Source organism: Pieris brassicae, chromosome 10 (genome assembly GCF_905147105.1).
Source record: "Pieris brassicae chromosome 10, ilPieBrab1.1, whole genome shotgun sequence".
In the NCBI taxonomy this organism is placed as follows: Eukaryota; Metazoa; Arthropoda; class Insecta; order Lepidoptera; family Pieridae; genus Pieris; species Pieris brassicae.
In genome coordinates this window covers 16,107,184-16,126,429 of record NC_059674.1, presented here as the reverse complement: position 1 = coordinate 16,126,429, position 19,246 = coordinate 16,107,184, and the positions used below count along the sequence as shown (strand labels likewise).

At 33.4% G+C, this 19,246-nt stretch overlaps 2 protein-coding genes across 2 annotated transcripts; both read left to right on the top strand.

Moving 5' to 3' along the window:
• Positions 1-12,656: 12,656 nt before the first annotated feature.
• Positions 12,657-13,878, top strand: LOC123715324 (pupal cuticle protein 36-like). Its single transcript, XM_045670289.1, has 3 exons — positions 12,657-12,730; positions 12,908-13,232; positions 13,417-13,878. Exons 1-3 carry the CDS (start codon positions 12,722-12,724, stop codon positions 13,827-13,829), a joined length of 747 nt encoding a protein of 248 aa, XP_045526245.1. The 5' UTR covers positions 12,657-12,721; the 3' UTR covers positions 13,830-13,878.
• A 2,455-nt stretch (positions 13,879-16,333) lies between these two features.
• Positions 16,334-18,361, top strand: LOC123715354 (pupal cuticle protein 27-like). The gene is made up of 4 exons (XM_045670328.1): positions 16,334-16,358; positions 16,546-16,750; positions 17,584-17,832; positions 18,206-18,361. Exons 1-4 carry the CDS (start codon positions 16,338-16,340, stop codon positions 18,307-18,309), a joined length of 579 nt encoding a protein of 192 aa, XP_045526284.1. The 5' UTR covers positions 16,334-16,337; the 3' UTR covers positions 18,310-18,361.
• The last annotated feature ends 885 nt before the right edge of the window (positions 18,362-19,246 follow it).

Here is a 19,246-nt window from a genome sequence, read left to right as displayed (position 1 = left end):
CTCGCTAGTGATTTGCTGGCCTTGTAAGAATTTGTACGCTCTTAAGGAAATTACCCACAACGGACCTATTGAGAGTCTAAGTGCGGAAACTGAGTCCACAAACCAACAAACTTGTAGGATACTAAGTCGAATTGGTTGGGAAATACTTCAGTAAGTAGTTTCATATAGTTTAGAAAATGAAAAACTGCTTAATGTAGAAACATGCCAATGCTATACAAAACAAAGTGTCCTTTATTTGAAGATCCCTCCAACAACCGCCACCGTACTGAAGTCGTAATATAAATAATAGATATACATCATATTCAATAATTAAAATACAATATATATTTGATACATACACATTTCCCGTTAGCGTCTTATACTTCTGGTACGTGTAAAATTAGACAATTCTCAGTTATTTATGTATCAATAATGCACATAATTATTTCAAAAGAAAGAAGTTACTTGAAAGTTCTTGCCTTCCTTCGATATTTGCTGGAAAAGATTATGCGATTGGACAATTATCACCGCTGCCGGAAACATAAGATTTTTTCTATGCATTCGACTCGCACAGTCCAGCGTCAACAAGCTCCCATTCTCGCAGCTTAATAGCTTTCTCGACTCGCCGGAGAGTGGGTTATTGGTGAGGTATGGAAGATATACTATGATTTAAAAATGGCTTAAAAAAAGTACATTAATTGGCCACCATTACCAAAAGATAAGGTCGTTTATCTCGTCACACCTAAACCTCATACGCCGCTCTCTTTCCTCCGTCAATGTTCCAGCCACTTTGGAGCCAACTGGCATCGCTAGAGATCGGATGGGAAGTCGTTGATTCCTTGAAAGAAGGAATGCGCTTTGGTATGGGATGCTACTTCTGTGGACACGTTAACCCCGTCACACCTCCCTCGGACAAGCAAATAAGCTAAGGGCGGCCGATGAGTGGCGGAAAATAATATACGGCTCAAATATAAAAGTCTTTCCTCCAACTTCGTTTTGTTACCTTTGGAGTAGAGACTCTTGCGCCGTGGTGTTCAAATGCAATGGCGCTTATTAAAGATTTAAGCTGACATCTGGTAGATAGTACCGATCACCCCAGAGCTACTGCTTTTCTCGCTTAACGAATAAGTATCTCAATACAGCTAGGAAATGCTGACAGCGTTAACACACGGTTACACTGCCATAGGGACCAAACTTTTAAAATTTATTTTAATTTTATTTTGATTAATTTTTAAATATTTTTATTACAGTTACGAAAATTGTAAATACTGTATATTTAATCTTCAAAAATATTATTGGATATTAAAAGGTTTTCGAGTTGTTTTATAATAATCACTTGTTTGATAACAGTTTTATAATAATTTTAGTTAAAATTTGGCCGTACATAAGCTGTAAATAAATAAATAATTATGAATGAAATAAATACTACAATTATGTAAAAAACAAGTCAAGAATAGTTCATCGTTGCTATTTCCAATAATTATAAAATATCTGTGTCATGTCATTGCGCCTTCAAATAAATTTTAATTCATTTCGTAATTACTAGATGTTATTTGTGGTGAGTATATAAGGAATAAAATAAATTCGTAATACAAAATAGGCTGTGATAAAGGCATTACATAATTTAATAAAAATATATAGATATGAAATAAGATTTCTAACACCATGACCGTAATTATGACCAGTGATTTTATTTATTCATGTTAAAAAAATTGCTTCTTCTGGTCGGCAGGACATATGTGCTAGGAGAAAAGACTGATGTATTAAATAATAAAAATAAAACTTTAATCATGACAGAAATATGAATGTGGCAAAATTTATCTAACGCTAACTTAACCTAACCTAACCTAACCTAAACTAACCCAACAGGTGGGTTAGGTTTAGCTTTAGATAATTTTGCGGCTTTTTTGGCGGTCGAAGAAGGAATGAACAAAAATGACAGGATTAACCTCGGCTACCTACCTACCACCTACTAAATAACTTTAGTATAGGGTCGAACACAATAATCTATTTAGTTCAAACGAAGATCTTATAACCTTTATGCTCTCATAAATAGTCATTAGACTCATCTTAGCCTTATACGGTTTTATTCAGAGTTTTTGCGATAGCCAAGTTAGGTTTGCGTCGGAATACCGCAAGATCCTTCACGCATTAGGTAATCTATACATTTTACCGCATCAAACATTTATTATTATAGTAATTATTAGTTTTCAAATAAATTTTGCTAACAATGACTAACATTAGGTCCATCTCAAGCTGGTATAATGCATTGGTTAAAAGTATGAATGTAACTCGTCTGTTTGGACACTAGGACAGCGCGTAGATAATAAATTTACACGATTTCTTTATTACAGACTGTATGGTCTATCCCTTTAATGTACCCAACATTATTTGTCATAGGGATGGTGGGGTACAATCATTTGATAATAACAAGACGGGTCTTACAGTTGGCCTACTACGAGTATGTACTGAAAGTCTTGTGGGACCAAGTGTTTCAAGTACATGGTTTCTCTTATGGGATATATGCGACGGTGACGGCGAAGGCCAAGGTTGTTTGCGATACCAAAGGCTGATTCCAGTCTGTTGGACAGATCCAAAGAAAGACGTGGCGCTTACTAAATGCTGTCTCCGACACTATCGACATATTTGTATGTTCACAGAGTCAGTTCACAGTAGTGATATTGTACCACAAAGAACGGTTCGGTGGCCGTCGATACACAATCTTATACTAGAATAATAAGTCCTGAGTACATACCTCGTTACAATATCTTTTTACCAGGAAGAAAGGCACACAATATTATCAGCCGTAAGGATTTGGAGAAATTCTATTAGTTTGGGAACTAAGAGAGGTTAGACTAATGCTAATACCTTGCCTTGCGATAGTTCTCAAAAACGCACTAAACACTCACTATAAAATTCTAAATAGTGGACGTAACTATTATCAATTATAATTAACAAAAAGTATATATCAAAATAAAAATGTGTCTAAACGTAACCCGAGTAAATCTCAAAGATGACCCAACTAATAAATGTGACGATCGGCCGAGAAAAAATATTTGGGATCACCCTCATCAAAAATTATTAAATCGAAATTATGTATTTCAAACAGATATTGTGTAAATTTTTTTATGTATGGATAATGTATGTATTTCTGTAAGTAAATACTAAAACTAACATTAGGTCCATCTCAAGCTGGTATAATGCATTGGTTAAAAGTATGAGTGTAACTCGTCTGTTTGGACACTAGGACAGCGCGTAGATAATAAATTTACACGATTTCTTTATTACAGACTGTATGGTCTATCCCTTTAATGTACCCAACATTATTTGTCATAGGGATGGTGGGGTACAATCAATTGATAATAACAAGACGGGTCTTACAGTTGGCCTACTACGAGTATGTACTGAAAGTCTTGTGGGACCAAGTGTTTCAAGTACATGGTTTCTCTTATGGGATATATGCGACGGTGACGGCGAAGGCCAAGGTTGTTTGCGATACCAAAGGCTGATTCCAGTCTGTTGGACAGATCCAAAGAAAGACGTGGCGCTTACTAAATGCTGTCTCCGACACTATCGACATATTTGTTTGTTCACAGAGTCAGTTCACAGTAGTGATATTGTACCACAAAGAACGGTTCGGTGGCCGTCGATACACAATCTTATACTAGAATAATAAGTCCTGAGTGTACTCAGGTATGTAACCTCGTTACAATATCTTTTTACCAGGAAGAAAGGCACACAATATTATCAGCCGTAAGGATTTGGAGAAATTCTATTAGTTTGGGAACTAAGAGAGGTTAGACTAATGCTAATACCTTGCCTCGCGATAGTTCTCAAAAACGCACTAAACACTCACTATAAAATTCTAAATAGTGGACGTAACTATTATCAATTATAATTAACAAAAAGTATATATCAAAATAAAAATGTGTCTAAACGTAACCCGAGTAAATCTCAAAGATGACCCAACTAATAAATGTGACGATCGGCCGAGAAAAAATATTTGGGATCACCCTCATCAAAAATTATTAAATCGAAATTATGTATTTCAAACAGATATTGTGTACATTTTTTTATGTATGGATAATGTATGTATTTCTGTAAGTAAATACAAAATATTTGATATTATTCTTTAATGTTGCAAGGTATATTGTATTTATATTGACTGACGTTAAGCTATCTAATTACTGACCGAGGCCGGATTTATTAGTACCTATAGGTACTCAGGTCTAGAGTCAAATGATACAAACACTGGGATTATTTTGTGTAATATTTTTAATCGCCAAAATAACTGACTAAAGTTATGAAATAATAAACAGTAAGTTGAGTGAATAGGTATTACGTCTTATTTTCTAATCTGAAGTTTAATAATATACAGCTTTAGTTGCAGCAATGAAGCTTATTTTTATTTGGAAGGCATAAAAGACTGATAACTGCTAATTTAAAACATTTTAAGAAACACGTCTGTGTTTTGTAATAAATGCCTTATAAAAAATTTAATTTTATGTAGTAAGTCCCTCCATAAGCGGGCAGATGCTCGGCCAGTTTTACTTTTTATCCATATCTAGATTGTCAGAATCAATTGACAACTTCATGTAGTTGCAAAATATGAATGATTCATTAGCTTTTCGTATGAAGGAAACTCAGTTTCATGGTACAGATTTATTATGACACTTAATCCTGGTTTGCGTAACGTAAATGTTATGTGACGTTCAAAACCGATCTTATTAGACACTAAGTGTTTCTCTTAGTTTCGGTGTAAATTTAAGACCCCAAATTTTGATGCCGAGTCATTTAAAATATGATTTCATTTATAATATTCATCTATAGTATTTATATCATTTTACTAAAAAGTCTAACTATGAACGGTTCTGTTCCAGGTTATTTAAAAATCAAAACTCTTCAGCAAGTTTTTAATCATCAAATATGTCTGGACTATACGTTACAGTCCCATATTTCATTCATAATTGACAGCAAATCTTTAACTTGCCATATATGTATTCATACCATGGTACGAAATAAAAGGTAATATTATAAAAACTCTAATGATGTAGCGACATGTACAGTCTGCATACTGCGATGACGCTATACCCTGAAACGAGCTAATGAAGTTATTCCAGCCGCTAAGGTTATCCTTGTATATATATATACAACTTCTAGATCAGTCAGTGGTAAGACTCATCAAGGATTATCCCTTTAGATTAGACGAACAGTACACCATCTTTCCTCTACAATAGTATTATATTGTTCTTATATTTAGTTGAAGAGTCAATATTTAGTTGAAGTCATATTGTGTCAATTTTCTCGGTTAAAAGAAGATCATGAGGACCTAAAATTTGACAAAGATGACGCAGTAGTCACCGTGGTACACTTCTTTTAAGTGATTAGGAAGATATTTATATGATTTAATATATATATATAAAGGGAATTTTAGCTTCACAAAAACGCTACATAACCTGAATGAAAAATCACATTTAGTAAAGGAAAATTACGCCATCACTTTTATTGGACAACGTTACTATATGGAATTCATTAAAATAGAGTTACAGTTACATAGCCTACAGTTAACTTAAAACATAACTTATTCTAAAAAGTATTACTTAGCGTTAGAGAACTGGATTAGTGATGCCGAACTACTACAAGTTCTACAAGTTCTACAACTACTTACTATATTTTAAGTCCACCCAAGTCGTACCCCAGTAGACAGACGACTTGGATCTAATCACGCGAAACAAAAACCAATTAGCGGAATGTTTTAAAAGCCTCCTAAAAGCTAGGTCTATGGTCGGTAAATGTGGATAAAACAAAGTATATGACGACAACACCATTAGGAACAAGAAATTCCTTTGTCGTGGATGACGTAAGCTTTGAACAATGTGAGGAGTTTGTTTACTTGGGCTCCATGGTGACTAGAGATAATAACCGAGATATCAGTAGACGCATCATGATGGCAAATAACTGCTACTTTGGCCTTTATAGATATTTCCGATCACGACTTCTTAGGAAGAATACCAAGCTAGTTTTGTACAAAACTCTTCTGCGACCAGTGCTCACTTATGGTTCTGAAACCTGGCTCCTTAGCAAGAATGACGAGACTTCTCTCCTTATTATGGCTGGGTCCTGTTTGCGATGACGGTGTTTGACGTATTCGCTACCATGAGGAACCCTAGACTAGGCCAACATCGTCCAATTCATAAAGTGCAACAGGCTCAAGTGGGACAGTGACGTGCACATGAAGAGAGAGAGAACCCCAAGGTCCTTACTGAACTCGCAACCCGGTGGCAAGAAAAAAACCGGTAGAACGTGGCTGCATTGGTGGGACGGAGTTGTGAAGGACCTCGAGACAATAGGGGTTCGCAATTGGAAGCGATAAGCACTGGATATATTGTGATGGGGAAGTGTACTTGAGGAGGCTAAGGCCCACAAGGCGCTGTATAACCATTGATGATGATGATTACGAAATAAATACTTTTCCATATTTAGATATGTATTGAAAGCATTCATTGAAACCACAGAAATCAATTATACTACTATTTAAATACTCCGTTAATCGGGCGTAATTATGTCTCTTTGATTTACGACGATATTATCTGTATAGTCTTCGTGTTTGAGATTCTGATGTGTAATCCTGTTAGACTGTTATGGCTTGACCTAGGTCGTACCTAAAATTGGTACATTTATTGTTTGTTTTACTACTTGCAAAATATGTAAGTTTTAATGTATTGTAGTATATTACACTGGTCCATTATCGATAATTATACCGTCAGATTTACTTGCCTGCGATTTTATTTTGTCACTCACGAACAGTGTTGCTAGTGACAGCATTTGTGTTTTTGTATTATTTTATTATCTAAGCAACATTGATGAAATAGATATTTTTTCATTCTATTTGTATTGAATTATAAGTCGTAGTTATGTATTTCTATACTAGTTATTTAATTTAACCGGTTACATTAATGTGTGTAATAAAAATCAATTAATTTTAACACCTAAGCTGTACAAAAAAAATACGACAAATAAATTAAATTTTAAACTAAATTTAAAAAGGTTGGTCCCTGTAAGAGAGAACCCTTACTACTGGCAGTCCCTCTTACACGTCGAGTGAGGAAAGCATCAGAAAAAACTATTTTATATTCCAAAAGGTAGGTATTTTCCAAAAATAACTTGTCTCGTCTGGGAATCGAACCGAATCAAATATAAAAAAAACACTGCTTATTTTTTTGATGCCATTCAAAGGGAATGTACAAAAAATAATATTACTTCTTAAGTAACATAGTATTTTATAGAAAGTAATAAAGTGGAAGAATCTTTTTAATCCAATTAAAAACATACATGAAACAGTCGAAGTCAATTTCTATATACTTCTTGGAAAATCATTAAACGGGATAATACTTACGTTTCAAAATAAAATCATATGTTAAGGTACTTTGCATTGATGTCCCAAAGGCTTGGGACGACCTGTATACCTAAATATATAATAATATACCTTAAAAACAATTTTATTTTGTTAACTCATAGATATGTGATAATTGTCGTATTTGATGGTCAAAGCTACCTGCATTTATTGTAGACACCCGTATATGGCATCATTTAAACTATAATTTCTCGTGGAAAAATACAAGAAGGTTAATAAATAGCGTTAGTAAATAAAAAGGCCTACACTTGCTCGTACGGTGAAGAAATCTTGAGCAAACCAGCAGGTCTTAGACTAAAAAATTAATGTCAGGCACAGAAGGCTGATCACCTCCTTACCTGATAAGAAAAAATACTGATGAAAGAAATGCAAATATCAAGCTCTCAAAGCCACTAGATGTATGTACAGTCTTTAATATTTTTCACGATATGTTTTATAATATCTATATATCCAAAAACTGTAAGCAACGTAACTCATGAACTCATTTTTTATATAGAACAGAAAGCAAACGGGCAGGAGGCTAATGTGATGATAAGTGATGCCACTGCCCATGGACGCTTTCAATGCCAGAGGGCTCGCGAGTGCATTGCCAGCATTTTAAGAATTGGTACGTTCTTTTCTTGAAGGATTGGATTCCCGAATCCAAAGGTACAAATACTGTATCCTTTTATTGAGGAAAAGCTCTAAAATCTTGTGAATTGTGTCATATAATTCAAATATGAAACTTAACTTAACTTCTTTATTAGAAGGGGCAATATGCAATGCAATGAATATGCAAAGGGGCTGATTAATAAAATAACAATTAAGTAAATACTTAATCAATGTAGTCATGTATGCAATGTATGCAAAAAATTAAGCATACATTTCGTATAGAACTTTAAAATATATTTCAGTAACGTCCGAACAGTTATTACATACCATTATAACATATTCTTAAAAGGCGAAAATATCATGGAACGTTTCACGCATACAATTATATTGATTAAAAATCTAAACGAGATTGACACCAAGAACCAAGAAGCTGTAAGGTCATTTTCATTTTAAAATAACAAAACTTGCCCCTCTGGCAATTCATTCAAAGTGATCTCAAGTTGAGTGTCTATTTATATTTATAGGGTCATCAAAAACCTTGACTTGTTGACCTTGAATTTACCATCGAGTTCAATCAATTAAAGATATTTAAAATCAATATTTCTAATGTGTATGAGTACAACATACTGTTATAATCGGGTTCTGTAGTTAATTAAAGCTTTAACTTTTTTTTTTAATTCGCCAATAATTGTTAACACTTTTGAAATGCGCTGGCGACGCATTTGGCGTATATTTACCGCCAATTCATACCACTAAGACGCTTTAAAGCATTTGTGTTATGCGATTGTTGCATTACTTTGGCAATTACTCGGAAACTTCACGATAAGCTGGAGTAACCTATAAAGAGCGGTAAAATGGGAAGGAAGGACTAAGAAGACGCACAATACAATAGATATGTCAAATTTCTCAATAACTTGTCACAGTCTCTCACATCTGACAACAAACGGGAAATAAAAAAAACTTTTTGTATAATTAAATAAATTATAAAATTTGATAAAATTCCTCTACGTATATAGTACCATAGTATTTGTCGTAAAATACTTCCTGATTTTTTTTACATTCCTACCTGGGTGGCGAAATAAACAAAATAAATTACATTTATATTTACAGTACTTTGCGGCCTGGTTAATCAGAATTTTACTGAGACACGCAATTTTCTCGAAAGTAACCTGATAATGGGTTATAGCAAGATTTCTTAAAATATACATTTTCTTTGGCTAATATCTCCGACTATTTTCTCGACGGAGGTATTAAGAATGTGTTACCAAAACAGCATTTGTAACCATTTAAGATTAAGTACTGCATATTTCTGTTAACAACTTAACTTATAATGAGTTTTATAATATTATAGTATAACATTTATTGCAAATTTTGGTATTGGTATTGGTTTGGTAGGCGTATTTTATACATTTTCTTTCAACATTATTTCTGAATATTGTTTCAGTTAACGCAACGTTTTACGGTGTTCGACATATTTGACAAAACTGTTAAAATTTGTTAATATACGGGTCTCTATAGACGCGGTACGAAATACTCAATGCCAATTACTAAACATGATGATTAAAACATGCATCACGATATCGTCGGTAACACCTATATTAATATTAATAAAAAATAGTTTGAATTGTAATTTATTAGGCATTTAATTTTTTGCCTAATATAGGCAAAAAATATATAATGGCGTTTTTATTAATGGATTTATAGCACAAAGATCTCCAGAAATTATTGTAAAGATAATTCTCTTCAGTACAAGTACAGGTCTGGGTAACAAATTACTAAAACTGTCTAAATCTAAAAATGTCTATAATCTGTCAAGTGGGTGATCAGTCTTTTGTACCCGACACACGTCGACTTTTTGGATCTAAGTTATCCCAGTTTCCTTACGATGTTTTCCTTCACTATAGAGGCGAGTAATGAATGTCCACATAGACAGAAAGTCCATTGGTGCGCTGCCAGGTTTCAGAGGATGAGAGTCGTTTGCGGAAAATACTAGTCCAACTACTCTACACACTACAGTACAGTTACGTTGGAACTCCATATACGAAGTAATGTCATATAAAGTTACGATTACTCATACTGTAATTAAAAAACGAATTAAGTATCCAATTGCATCTTTTAATATATAAATGATATACTAGTATTCAGTGCAGCAGTGATTGCCTAGGTTAATGTGTGTTAATTTCTTGTACGATGAATGTAAGCTTTCTAAAGAATACAGCATATTCGTAAATTGTCGACATATACCTTTGGTCATTGGCTTGCCTACCTTTTTATATGATTATAACTGAGACTGAAACCTTTATAGATTATATCAACACTGGATAACATATGAGGTGATTTATATTATATTTAACGAGCCTTAACTCTACTAATAGCAAAATTGGTTTATTGTTCATTGCCAGTAACTTATTAAAAGGCAGAAAAAAAATTCGAAACATATAGACGTACATTTTGAATTGATTCTTTTTTACCTTTTTATAAAGGCGTTATGTGTGTAACTATATGTTTATTTTAAAGTTAAACTCATAGTCGTGACTTAGGGCAAACTTTGATTCTGATATTTTTTCTTTCTAATAATATACAAGTGAGCAATACTGACACATGTCTTCATAATTATGTTTCCTTGACTAGTGTTCTTATGTATATCATAAGAAAAATTTTCCCTTTTATCCGAAAATATATTGTGTATCATTTTCATGTCTTGATAAAACAATTAATATCAAATTTGAACAGTTGCACTCTTTTGTATAAATAATTAATGTTCTATCTTTAGCGTTAAGTTTTTGGACATAATTAAAATATAATAAATTTGTATTAAGTATTGAAATTTTAAATGTTTGTAAATGTTCGAATGTTTTTTATCTATATAATGTATTCCTTTCTTTGGCTTTATCTTTGGTATAATTGTTTTTTGTTAAATATAATAAATGGATGTAGGGTTACGAAATTTACAATTGACGTTTGTACATATTCCTACTTCTAACGAATGTGCATGTAGCAGGGAAAGTTTTAGAAATATAGTGCTATTATCAAATACATTCGAGAACCTTCTATCAAATAGGGGCTAATATACTGTGATTTAAAATTATACTTGGAAAAGTTAAGCGGATAAGAAGAGGTTTTCTGTCAATTTTGTAAAATAACTTAATTATATGATATTTTATTTTATTTTTAGTTAGAATTTGGCTATCCATGGGCTGTGAATAAATAAATAAAAAATAAACAAAGAAACATAAAATCACTCTCTAGACACCAAAACGTTTTCGCTAAAAATATAAATTTAATTAATTATTAATAATTATTTTTAATTATTATTAATTTAAATATATATTTTATGACGGTAAGACATAGTTAATATATAAAATGTAAAATATATAATATTAGCTAATATGCTTGACGTGCGCTGTCAAAATATTGTAGAAACAAGAGCATCGTATGCGCACATCACGATCAATTTACATGATAGCCTTAGGAGTACTATTATGTATTATGTAATAAAATATTGTAAGTACTTTTATGAAGATCATTACCATTTTTGATGTACTGTATTTTGTAACGATTTGAAGGCTGATTTTTATAGCTTATGGGGTCCAGTACTATTGCAGTATTTAAAGAGGGTAATAAAAAATAGCTATTTCGTATAGGTTTAATATTTCTATTAGAAAGCTGAAAAACAGGATTTTACTATTCAGGTTCGCTAGTTATTTTATAATTAAATATTACAGAAACTCCTAACTTATTCTACAATTATATATTTATCATTAAAAAAATTAAAATTATTTATTCATTTCGGTAACGCAATGCACACTTATAAACGTCTATAAAGATATTAAATGCTTCTAATTCTACATTTACGTTGGTACCTGTTGGTCCGAATTGTATCTTAGACATTTTTAAAAAACACATATATATTACTTTTCGTATCAAAAATTTATTAAGCAAGATAGGGGAAGAATTTAATGAGGATTAGCCTTTAGTTGCTAATAATCAGAAAAATTGGGATCCCAGAAACAAGGAACTGCCCTACGTGTTAACCCACACGACGATAGGAATATAAATCAATTCATAGATCTCAAAATACGGACTTTTTTACTAGTAAACTTACTTGTCAACGTTATTAAACATGTTAATTATTGACAAAAATTCATAAATTTATTATAGTTTAATTACATTTATAATTCCTTATTTTGACTACAGTCCCAAATTGTCAACTACAATATCAAGTCATTTTAACAAACACGCATAAACGCTTTGACATGTTCAATTAGCTTAAATGTCAAATATCATTATCAAAATATATCATAAAGTATGTCTCATATCCAGAAACACAACGATCACGTATGATTCCGTCAATACAAAAACTGACATTGCAAAATCCTACCAGCGAATTAATAATTTCAACTAATGGTCTCCTATTCACAAATACACAATCAAATCACAATCTCGTCATTACTGCAACAAACAAAAGCTTTCATAATGAATTCGAATGCGGATTGCGCTGAAATTAATTAAGCCCAGTACCCTTGAATTGACTGACGAGGTCGGGTCCAAAAAACGATGGTAGCTAATTACTTGGCCACGTATGTGATATCTTGGAGTTATTGCATGACGTCAGAGCACGCGCAAGATGTATCAGGATTAGAAGCAGGTCATTTGGTATATAATAGGTCAGCTTCTTCACAGAGTCACAGTTTTAAGTGAGCCTCTGTTTAGGTACTACACCTCCAAGAACCCAAAATGAAATTGGTAACGAAATTTTGCTTTGTACATTTTGTTTGAATTTTTTTATTATTTAATTTGTAAAGTTTTATAACTTTAACTAACTAAGTATTTATAATATGAATATATAAGAAAAAAATATTCGAACTTTATAAATGCCAGTATACCTCTTTGCTCAATTTTATAACAATCTATGCATTTCAGTTTTTGATTGCCGCTGTCATCGCTGTATCATCAGCCGCCCGTCTTGAACATCTGGAAAGGTCCTACCTTCCACCAGACTCCAACTCTGTATCTGGAGGCTTTGGATCCCACGGGTCCAATGGATTTGGATCTGGCCACTTTGGCGCTAGTGCTCGAGGATCCCAAGGAGGCTTTAACGGAGGTAATGCTGGAGCTGGGGTGGACAGTGGTTTCTCTGGATCTCTGAATGGATTTGGATCAAGCAACAACGGTGCTGTCGACGGTTTGAAACAATACTTGCCTCCTCATCAATCTGGATCTAACTTCGGTGGATCTGCTATCAAACGTAAGGATTTTAAATTCATGCGCTACCCTTTAAAACTTTATATATCATCCGTACAACAGATGTTACGTCTATGAAAGAAGTTAAATTTTATGAACTCTACGGTTAACATCTGTTAAATATCGATAATTTTGAAATTAGTCAATATTTTTAATGAATCGTGAATTAATAAATTGTCACTGTACAGCTGCCTGTTCATCATGTGGATTCGCACGTCAACAATCATTCGGAGCCCAGGTACCAAGCACTCAGTACGGCCAGCCTCAATTTGCTGCTCAACCTAGCAACCAATACGGCCAGCCTCAACTCGCTGCTCAACCTAGCAACCAATATGGGCAACCCCAATTCGGTACCCAACCTAACCACCAGAGCCAGCCAATCGGCGGCCCTTCCCATCAGTTTGGATTATCTAGCTCCCAAAACCAATTTGGTGCCAATTCCCAATACAACCAGCCTCAATCAGCTCCATCGACCACTGGCCCCAACGGCTTTGCATCCCGCTTCGGGCAGAACTCTGCCGCCAGCCGCCAATACTTGGTACCGAAGGCTCAGGAGATCCCTCAACAGCCATTTGACGAACAAACTGGTTACCAATACTAAAAATGTATGTAATGTATCTTTCAATGTAAATAAATGATTGAATATTTAAAAATAATTTAGTATTCTTTATGTACACGAAAACTTTTAAATTCATTTCTACATTAGTTATTTGATTTTAAAAAATCTGGCTTCTTTGCTTCTGGGATGTTATGTATTGATTAATAAGATATAAAACATTATAACGTATGGGAAAACACGTTAAATTGACATTTGTCTAATCTAGGACTTAGCTTACTAAAAATTATCCTAAACAATTGACTAATGTCGCGAAGGTGCCAGATTAAACTGTATTGTATTATAATAAAAGTTATATGAAAACTAGCTGTTACTAGTACTATTCTGCTTTAATTTAAATAACTTATAAATGTTGAATTCAAATTTTTGCGTAAATTTAATACGCCTATTTACTTTTAGATACGCATCATTTAATAACTGGTTTAAAATAAGATTTAGGCTTTTATACGCGCTGTGTTTTACATGTGAACGCAGAAGCAGGCAGTCAATACAATGTCTACAAATTGTAAAAAATCAAAAAAAAAACATGAAAAAGTTCTGGCAATATAGTTTTCAAAATTTAAAAGCCCTTCTTCAAAATGTAAGATTAAAAAAGCAATACTATCGTTGCTTTTTACAATCTTAATTGCAGTACCTAGTAGACTCTGATACCCGAGAACGTAGCTGTGTCCAAAATGAAATCTATTAAAATAGTTTTTACAATATTTTGTAAACATGGAAATGATTATTAAATCTAATAAAGCTAATAAAAAAATGATCACGAAACAGATACTGATACAGAGATCTGAAAGGTTGTAGTGCCGTGTACACATGAAATTTTACAATCTTGTGAAATAAATAAATTTATACTACTATATTTATGCATTTTGAAGTGAAACTTCTTTATCGGCGTTGGAAAAATGTTTACCGTCACATTTTTCCGTCACGCGCCTTCTTTTTCTGTCACTACCACGGTTGATTCGAAGAGATTCGAAGCCATTAATAATAAAAATAAATAATAACGATAACAATGATAATAATAATTATATTACAATTAATGAAATTCTGTAATAATAAGGTAAATTGAAATAATTGTATTATTTTTATTCATGTCTATGATAATAAAGGCCTTTTATTAAACTTTATCTTATCTAACTTTATTTAACCAACTCTGAAAATCATTTTTCCAACAATAAGGTCATAAAGTAGTTTCACTTATTCCTGTGTACACTAGTACATGCACACATTTTTTTTAAGACGGAATATACCTCGTTTACTTGTATAATATTTAGGACTATATTATAAAGTATAATACTAAAAAAATATAATTATTTGAGCTGTGTTTCCTTTAGTGGCTTCAGCTCGAGACTCACACCCCTGAGGTCATAGATTCGATCCCCAGCTGTGCACATTATGTTAATTTGCGCATTTAACATTCTTTGGAACGGTGAAGGAAAGCATCGTGAGAAAACCGGCTTACCTTAGACTCAAAAAGTCGACGGCGTATCAAGCACAGGAGGCTGATCACCTACTTGCCTATTAGATTGACAAATTATAATGAAACAGATAGAATTATGAGGCCTAGACCTCCGGAGCCCTTTGGCATTGAGATTTGACGACACTTAACATCAGGTCTCAGGAGCCTCCTGCCCGTTTGCACCCACTTCAATTAATAAAAAAATAACCCAATCTACTTCCGAATGTCTTCTTAAATAAATTTCTAGTTATTTGAAGCTAAAATCAAACAGCACGATTGCTTTTTTGAATTAGATCTGTATCCGTACATCAACAACCATCTTAGCTTTCGCATTGAGTTACCGGTTAAATCGTCTTGCGTATAATATTCCTAAGTTATCAAAGCTTAAAGTTTTTACAACCATTTAGTGTATTAATAGTAATTGCCCGTAAGTTTTCGCGGTCAAGTTGAAGCTTGAATACGGAACATGATTCAATTATTTTAGGTGTTATAATTTGACGTTTCGGCATCTTCAAAATCCTCTGACAATGGGTATTAATTACATTCAATTAATTAAATAAAAACTAAAAATTACTTACACGTTTAATTCTACCTTCGGTTATTAAGATTCTATCAAAAATAAACGTCATCATAACTACTAGATTTCTTTAACCATTTCAAAACAAGAGTGTCGAGTTAGTATATTTCGGAGTGTATCATCGATTTTTCTTAGAAACTGTGTGGTGGCTTCAGAGGTACACATCTTCGAGATGTTCTATGTAATAGCAACAGCGATGGTGTTTAAAGAGAACACCGCTCTAGAGCAAACAACAACGAATATCAGTCCAATAAAAATAAAAATACAAATATAGTAGCTAAGGTCAAAGATTGTACTGGTGTACGTGATCCTACAGAAAGTTAAATGTTTTCAGGGACATCTTCAATTGTTTTAATATAGTAATTTTATATTTTTTATTATTATTTTAGCGCATATAAAAGCCTGATTTTTTTAAGTATGTCGCAGTGCACTTGTTTACTTTAAACAAACAATACAAATTATGTTTAAAATGTTCAGCTTGGTGAGTTAATAAAATTTTAGTAAATATTCAAAATTTTAATACAGTATTGCTTAATTTTTTTAAGAAAATAAAAGATCACGAATTGGTTTGAAAAAAGCTCCATTTAATATAAAATTTCGCAATATTTATAAACAAATTAAAAGTCCCTGATAAACTTCAAAGGTAACAAGTTTTTAAATGTTTTCAGGTCCTACTATCAGTTGTGAGCATCGCTTACAGTGCTCAGCTGCCACCATTTCCACCATCAAAGGGTGCCACATATTTGCCCCCAGGACAAGGTTCAGCGGTTTTTGGCTCTGGGCCATCTGGGTCGGAAGGCAATAATCGCCCACAAGCAGCTGCTGAGAGGAGTGCAGCCATTTTGAAACTCGACCAAGATGTAGGTGAACAAGGTAAGTTGTAAAAGTAAGTTAAACTAAAAATTCCGGCATCGTACTTACGAGCCCACTGGCTCTGTGTGTCCCTGGGCTGTGGTATCACGCAACATCAAAAAAACACGTTTGGCCTTCGTATACATTTCTTAACAAAAACTTATAGAGATAGTATAAATAGAAATATATATGTAGAATACTACTTATACAAATAACTACTGTGGGTAATTAGACTCGGCTAATTTTTATTGTCTTTACATATGACGTAATTTACATTTTCCTACCTAAATAATATTTTTATTTATTCAAATTACAACACCGGTAGGAACGCGAACTCACTATATATTGGTTCATCACGACTGAGGAAGATAACTAATCGATGAAAGCAATTAACCGTGAATCACGACGGTAATCGAGAAAAAGCCTCCAGAGTTATTAAATTTACATTAAAAACCTTTACAAGGTTCCGACAACGCTTAAAATTGTTAGTAGTCCATTGATTATAACCATAACGTTATTATGCCTATACAGAAAATAATTTGCTTCCCACCATCAGTATGCTTAATAAGAGAGCCATTCAAATGATATGTTAAATTATCTCAATATAGTGTAATACAAAGGAGCTCCTTATGGTATGTTCGCTTTTAAGGACAACACTGATTCCTCGCGACATCTCGCGAACAATAACTCGTGTACATTATATTTATTTTGTATTGAATTAAAGTTAAAACACACCCGAGTGTGAAGAAAAATTACATTTATGTTTTACACACACTTTTCTCAACGTATTGTTTTTTTTTAATATTACTTGCAAATAATGTAGATATTATATATAATATTTTTGTAAATTTTAGGTTTTCGGTACACCTTTGAAACCTCTAATGGAATTCAAGCTGAAGAGGCTGGTGATTTGTCGCAAAGTCGTGGTAGTTTCTCATACAAGGGTGATGATGGTGTCACATACAGTGTGAGCTTTACTGCTGGCGAAGGTGGCTTTCAGCCACAAGGTGCCCACCTGCCAGTGCCACCTCCAACTCCACAAGAGATCCTCTTAGCATTGGAGCAGAATGCCAAGGATGAGGCGGCTGGGATATTTGATGATGGTAATATTTATGTTAATAATGATAATAGATAGATGATAGAGTTCGGCATTCTCTATCCAAACAACCTGACTTAGCTTGAAAATGAATTCGGAAATAACAACACTAATACTTCTTAAGAAATTGCTATTCAGAAAATATTAGGCGCAATTTAATTTAACTATAAATTACTATAAAAAATTTCATCCATTACATATAAATTATGCAGTTATTTTTGTGAAAGATTTTCTTGTTTATAAATTTCATGCAAACCAGTTATATTTTATCTGAGAAAGGGTATGTTGTCTATCATATTATATCATCTTTCAAATGTCTTAATAAAAACAGAACTAGGTAAGACGAAATATCGCGTTTAATGTTAATTTTATCATTACAGGACAGTACCGTGCTGAGAGCTCAGGGTCAAATGGAAAACAAGGCGACTTCGGTTCTGCAAACAGACAGGGAAATTTTAAACCTAACTCTGGTTACTCATATTAAGTGAAGTGGTATTTAATAAATATCTAAAAGCTAATCATGTAATAATTTTCGATAATAAATGTATGTCTTGAAGTAAAATTATCTTTGTTAGTGTCCCTTACAATTATCGGAGTGTAGGCCTAGAATCTTGAATGTGTGAATTAATCTATAAAATTAATTAATCTTCAAAGCTTCCTTCTGGACGTGAGAACCGTACCGATTCGGGGCAGAATTTTCACTTAATACACTTACACTTGTATAACACAAGTATAAGCGGTGACCCGGAGTCAAGTATCATTTCGAACACACCAAGCTTCTTAGGGGCGAATTTATCCTTACAGACTAGCTGAGGCTTTAATAATGTTGATGCTCAAACATGGTTCTTCTTTGGGTTTAATTTGACTAAATTAAATTGATCCCAGTCCCAGTATCAGTCACAAGTGTCCGACAGTGCTCGTCATCAACCCGAGAATTATTTGCACGGCCAGTATAAAAGGTATCCCCAATGCAGTCATCCGCATAGCAATGAACGTTCCTTGCCTGCATACATTGATATGCAGGGCGAACAGTGATACAGTACAGAGCTTTGAGGAACTCCAGCATTTATCCTTCATGTACCCGTAAAGTCCGAACATGTACATGATGTTCCCATCGGACAAAAGCTTATCGATCTATTCACCGTCACTATTCGCCATTCTTATTCTTCTATCGCCTGCTGAGTCGACGGTGACGGTCATAATCAACTTGTGTTCCTCTTGATACCGCAGGCTGAATATAATGAACTCAATAACTTTGGAGAACAAAGACTTTTCTTTCATGTGCAAATTTAACATTACCTGGAGAAGGATATGTGAGAGTGGCTCGCCTTACACTAAAATAGCTTGTGTCCGACATGGACAGCTGACTGGCCTATGAAAAAAAATTCAAATGATCATGAAACAGTTACCGAAATGTGAGA

What these genes read in the sequence shown, in the direction of transcription:
- LOC123715324 (XM_045670289.1), top strand. An exon ending in CGGTGGATCTGCTATCAAAC is followed by an intron (nt 13,233 to 13,416) that starts GTAAGGATTTTA and finishes GTCACTGTACAG; the next exon opens with CTGCCTGTTCATCATGTGGA.
- LOC123715354 (XM_045670328.1), top strand. Translation starts at nt 16,338, where the DNA reads ATGTTTAAAATGTTCAGCTTG. An exon ending in TGTTTAAAATGTTCAGCTTG is followed by an intron (nt 16,359 to 16,545) that starts GTGAGTTAATAA and finishes AAATGTTTTCAG; the next exon opens with GTCCTACTATCAGTTGTGAG. An exon ending in CCAAGATGTAGGTGAACAAG is followed by an intron (nt 16,751 to 17,583) that starts GTAAGTTGTAAA and finishes TGTAAATTTTAG; the next exon opens with GTTTTCGGTACACCTTTGAA.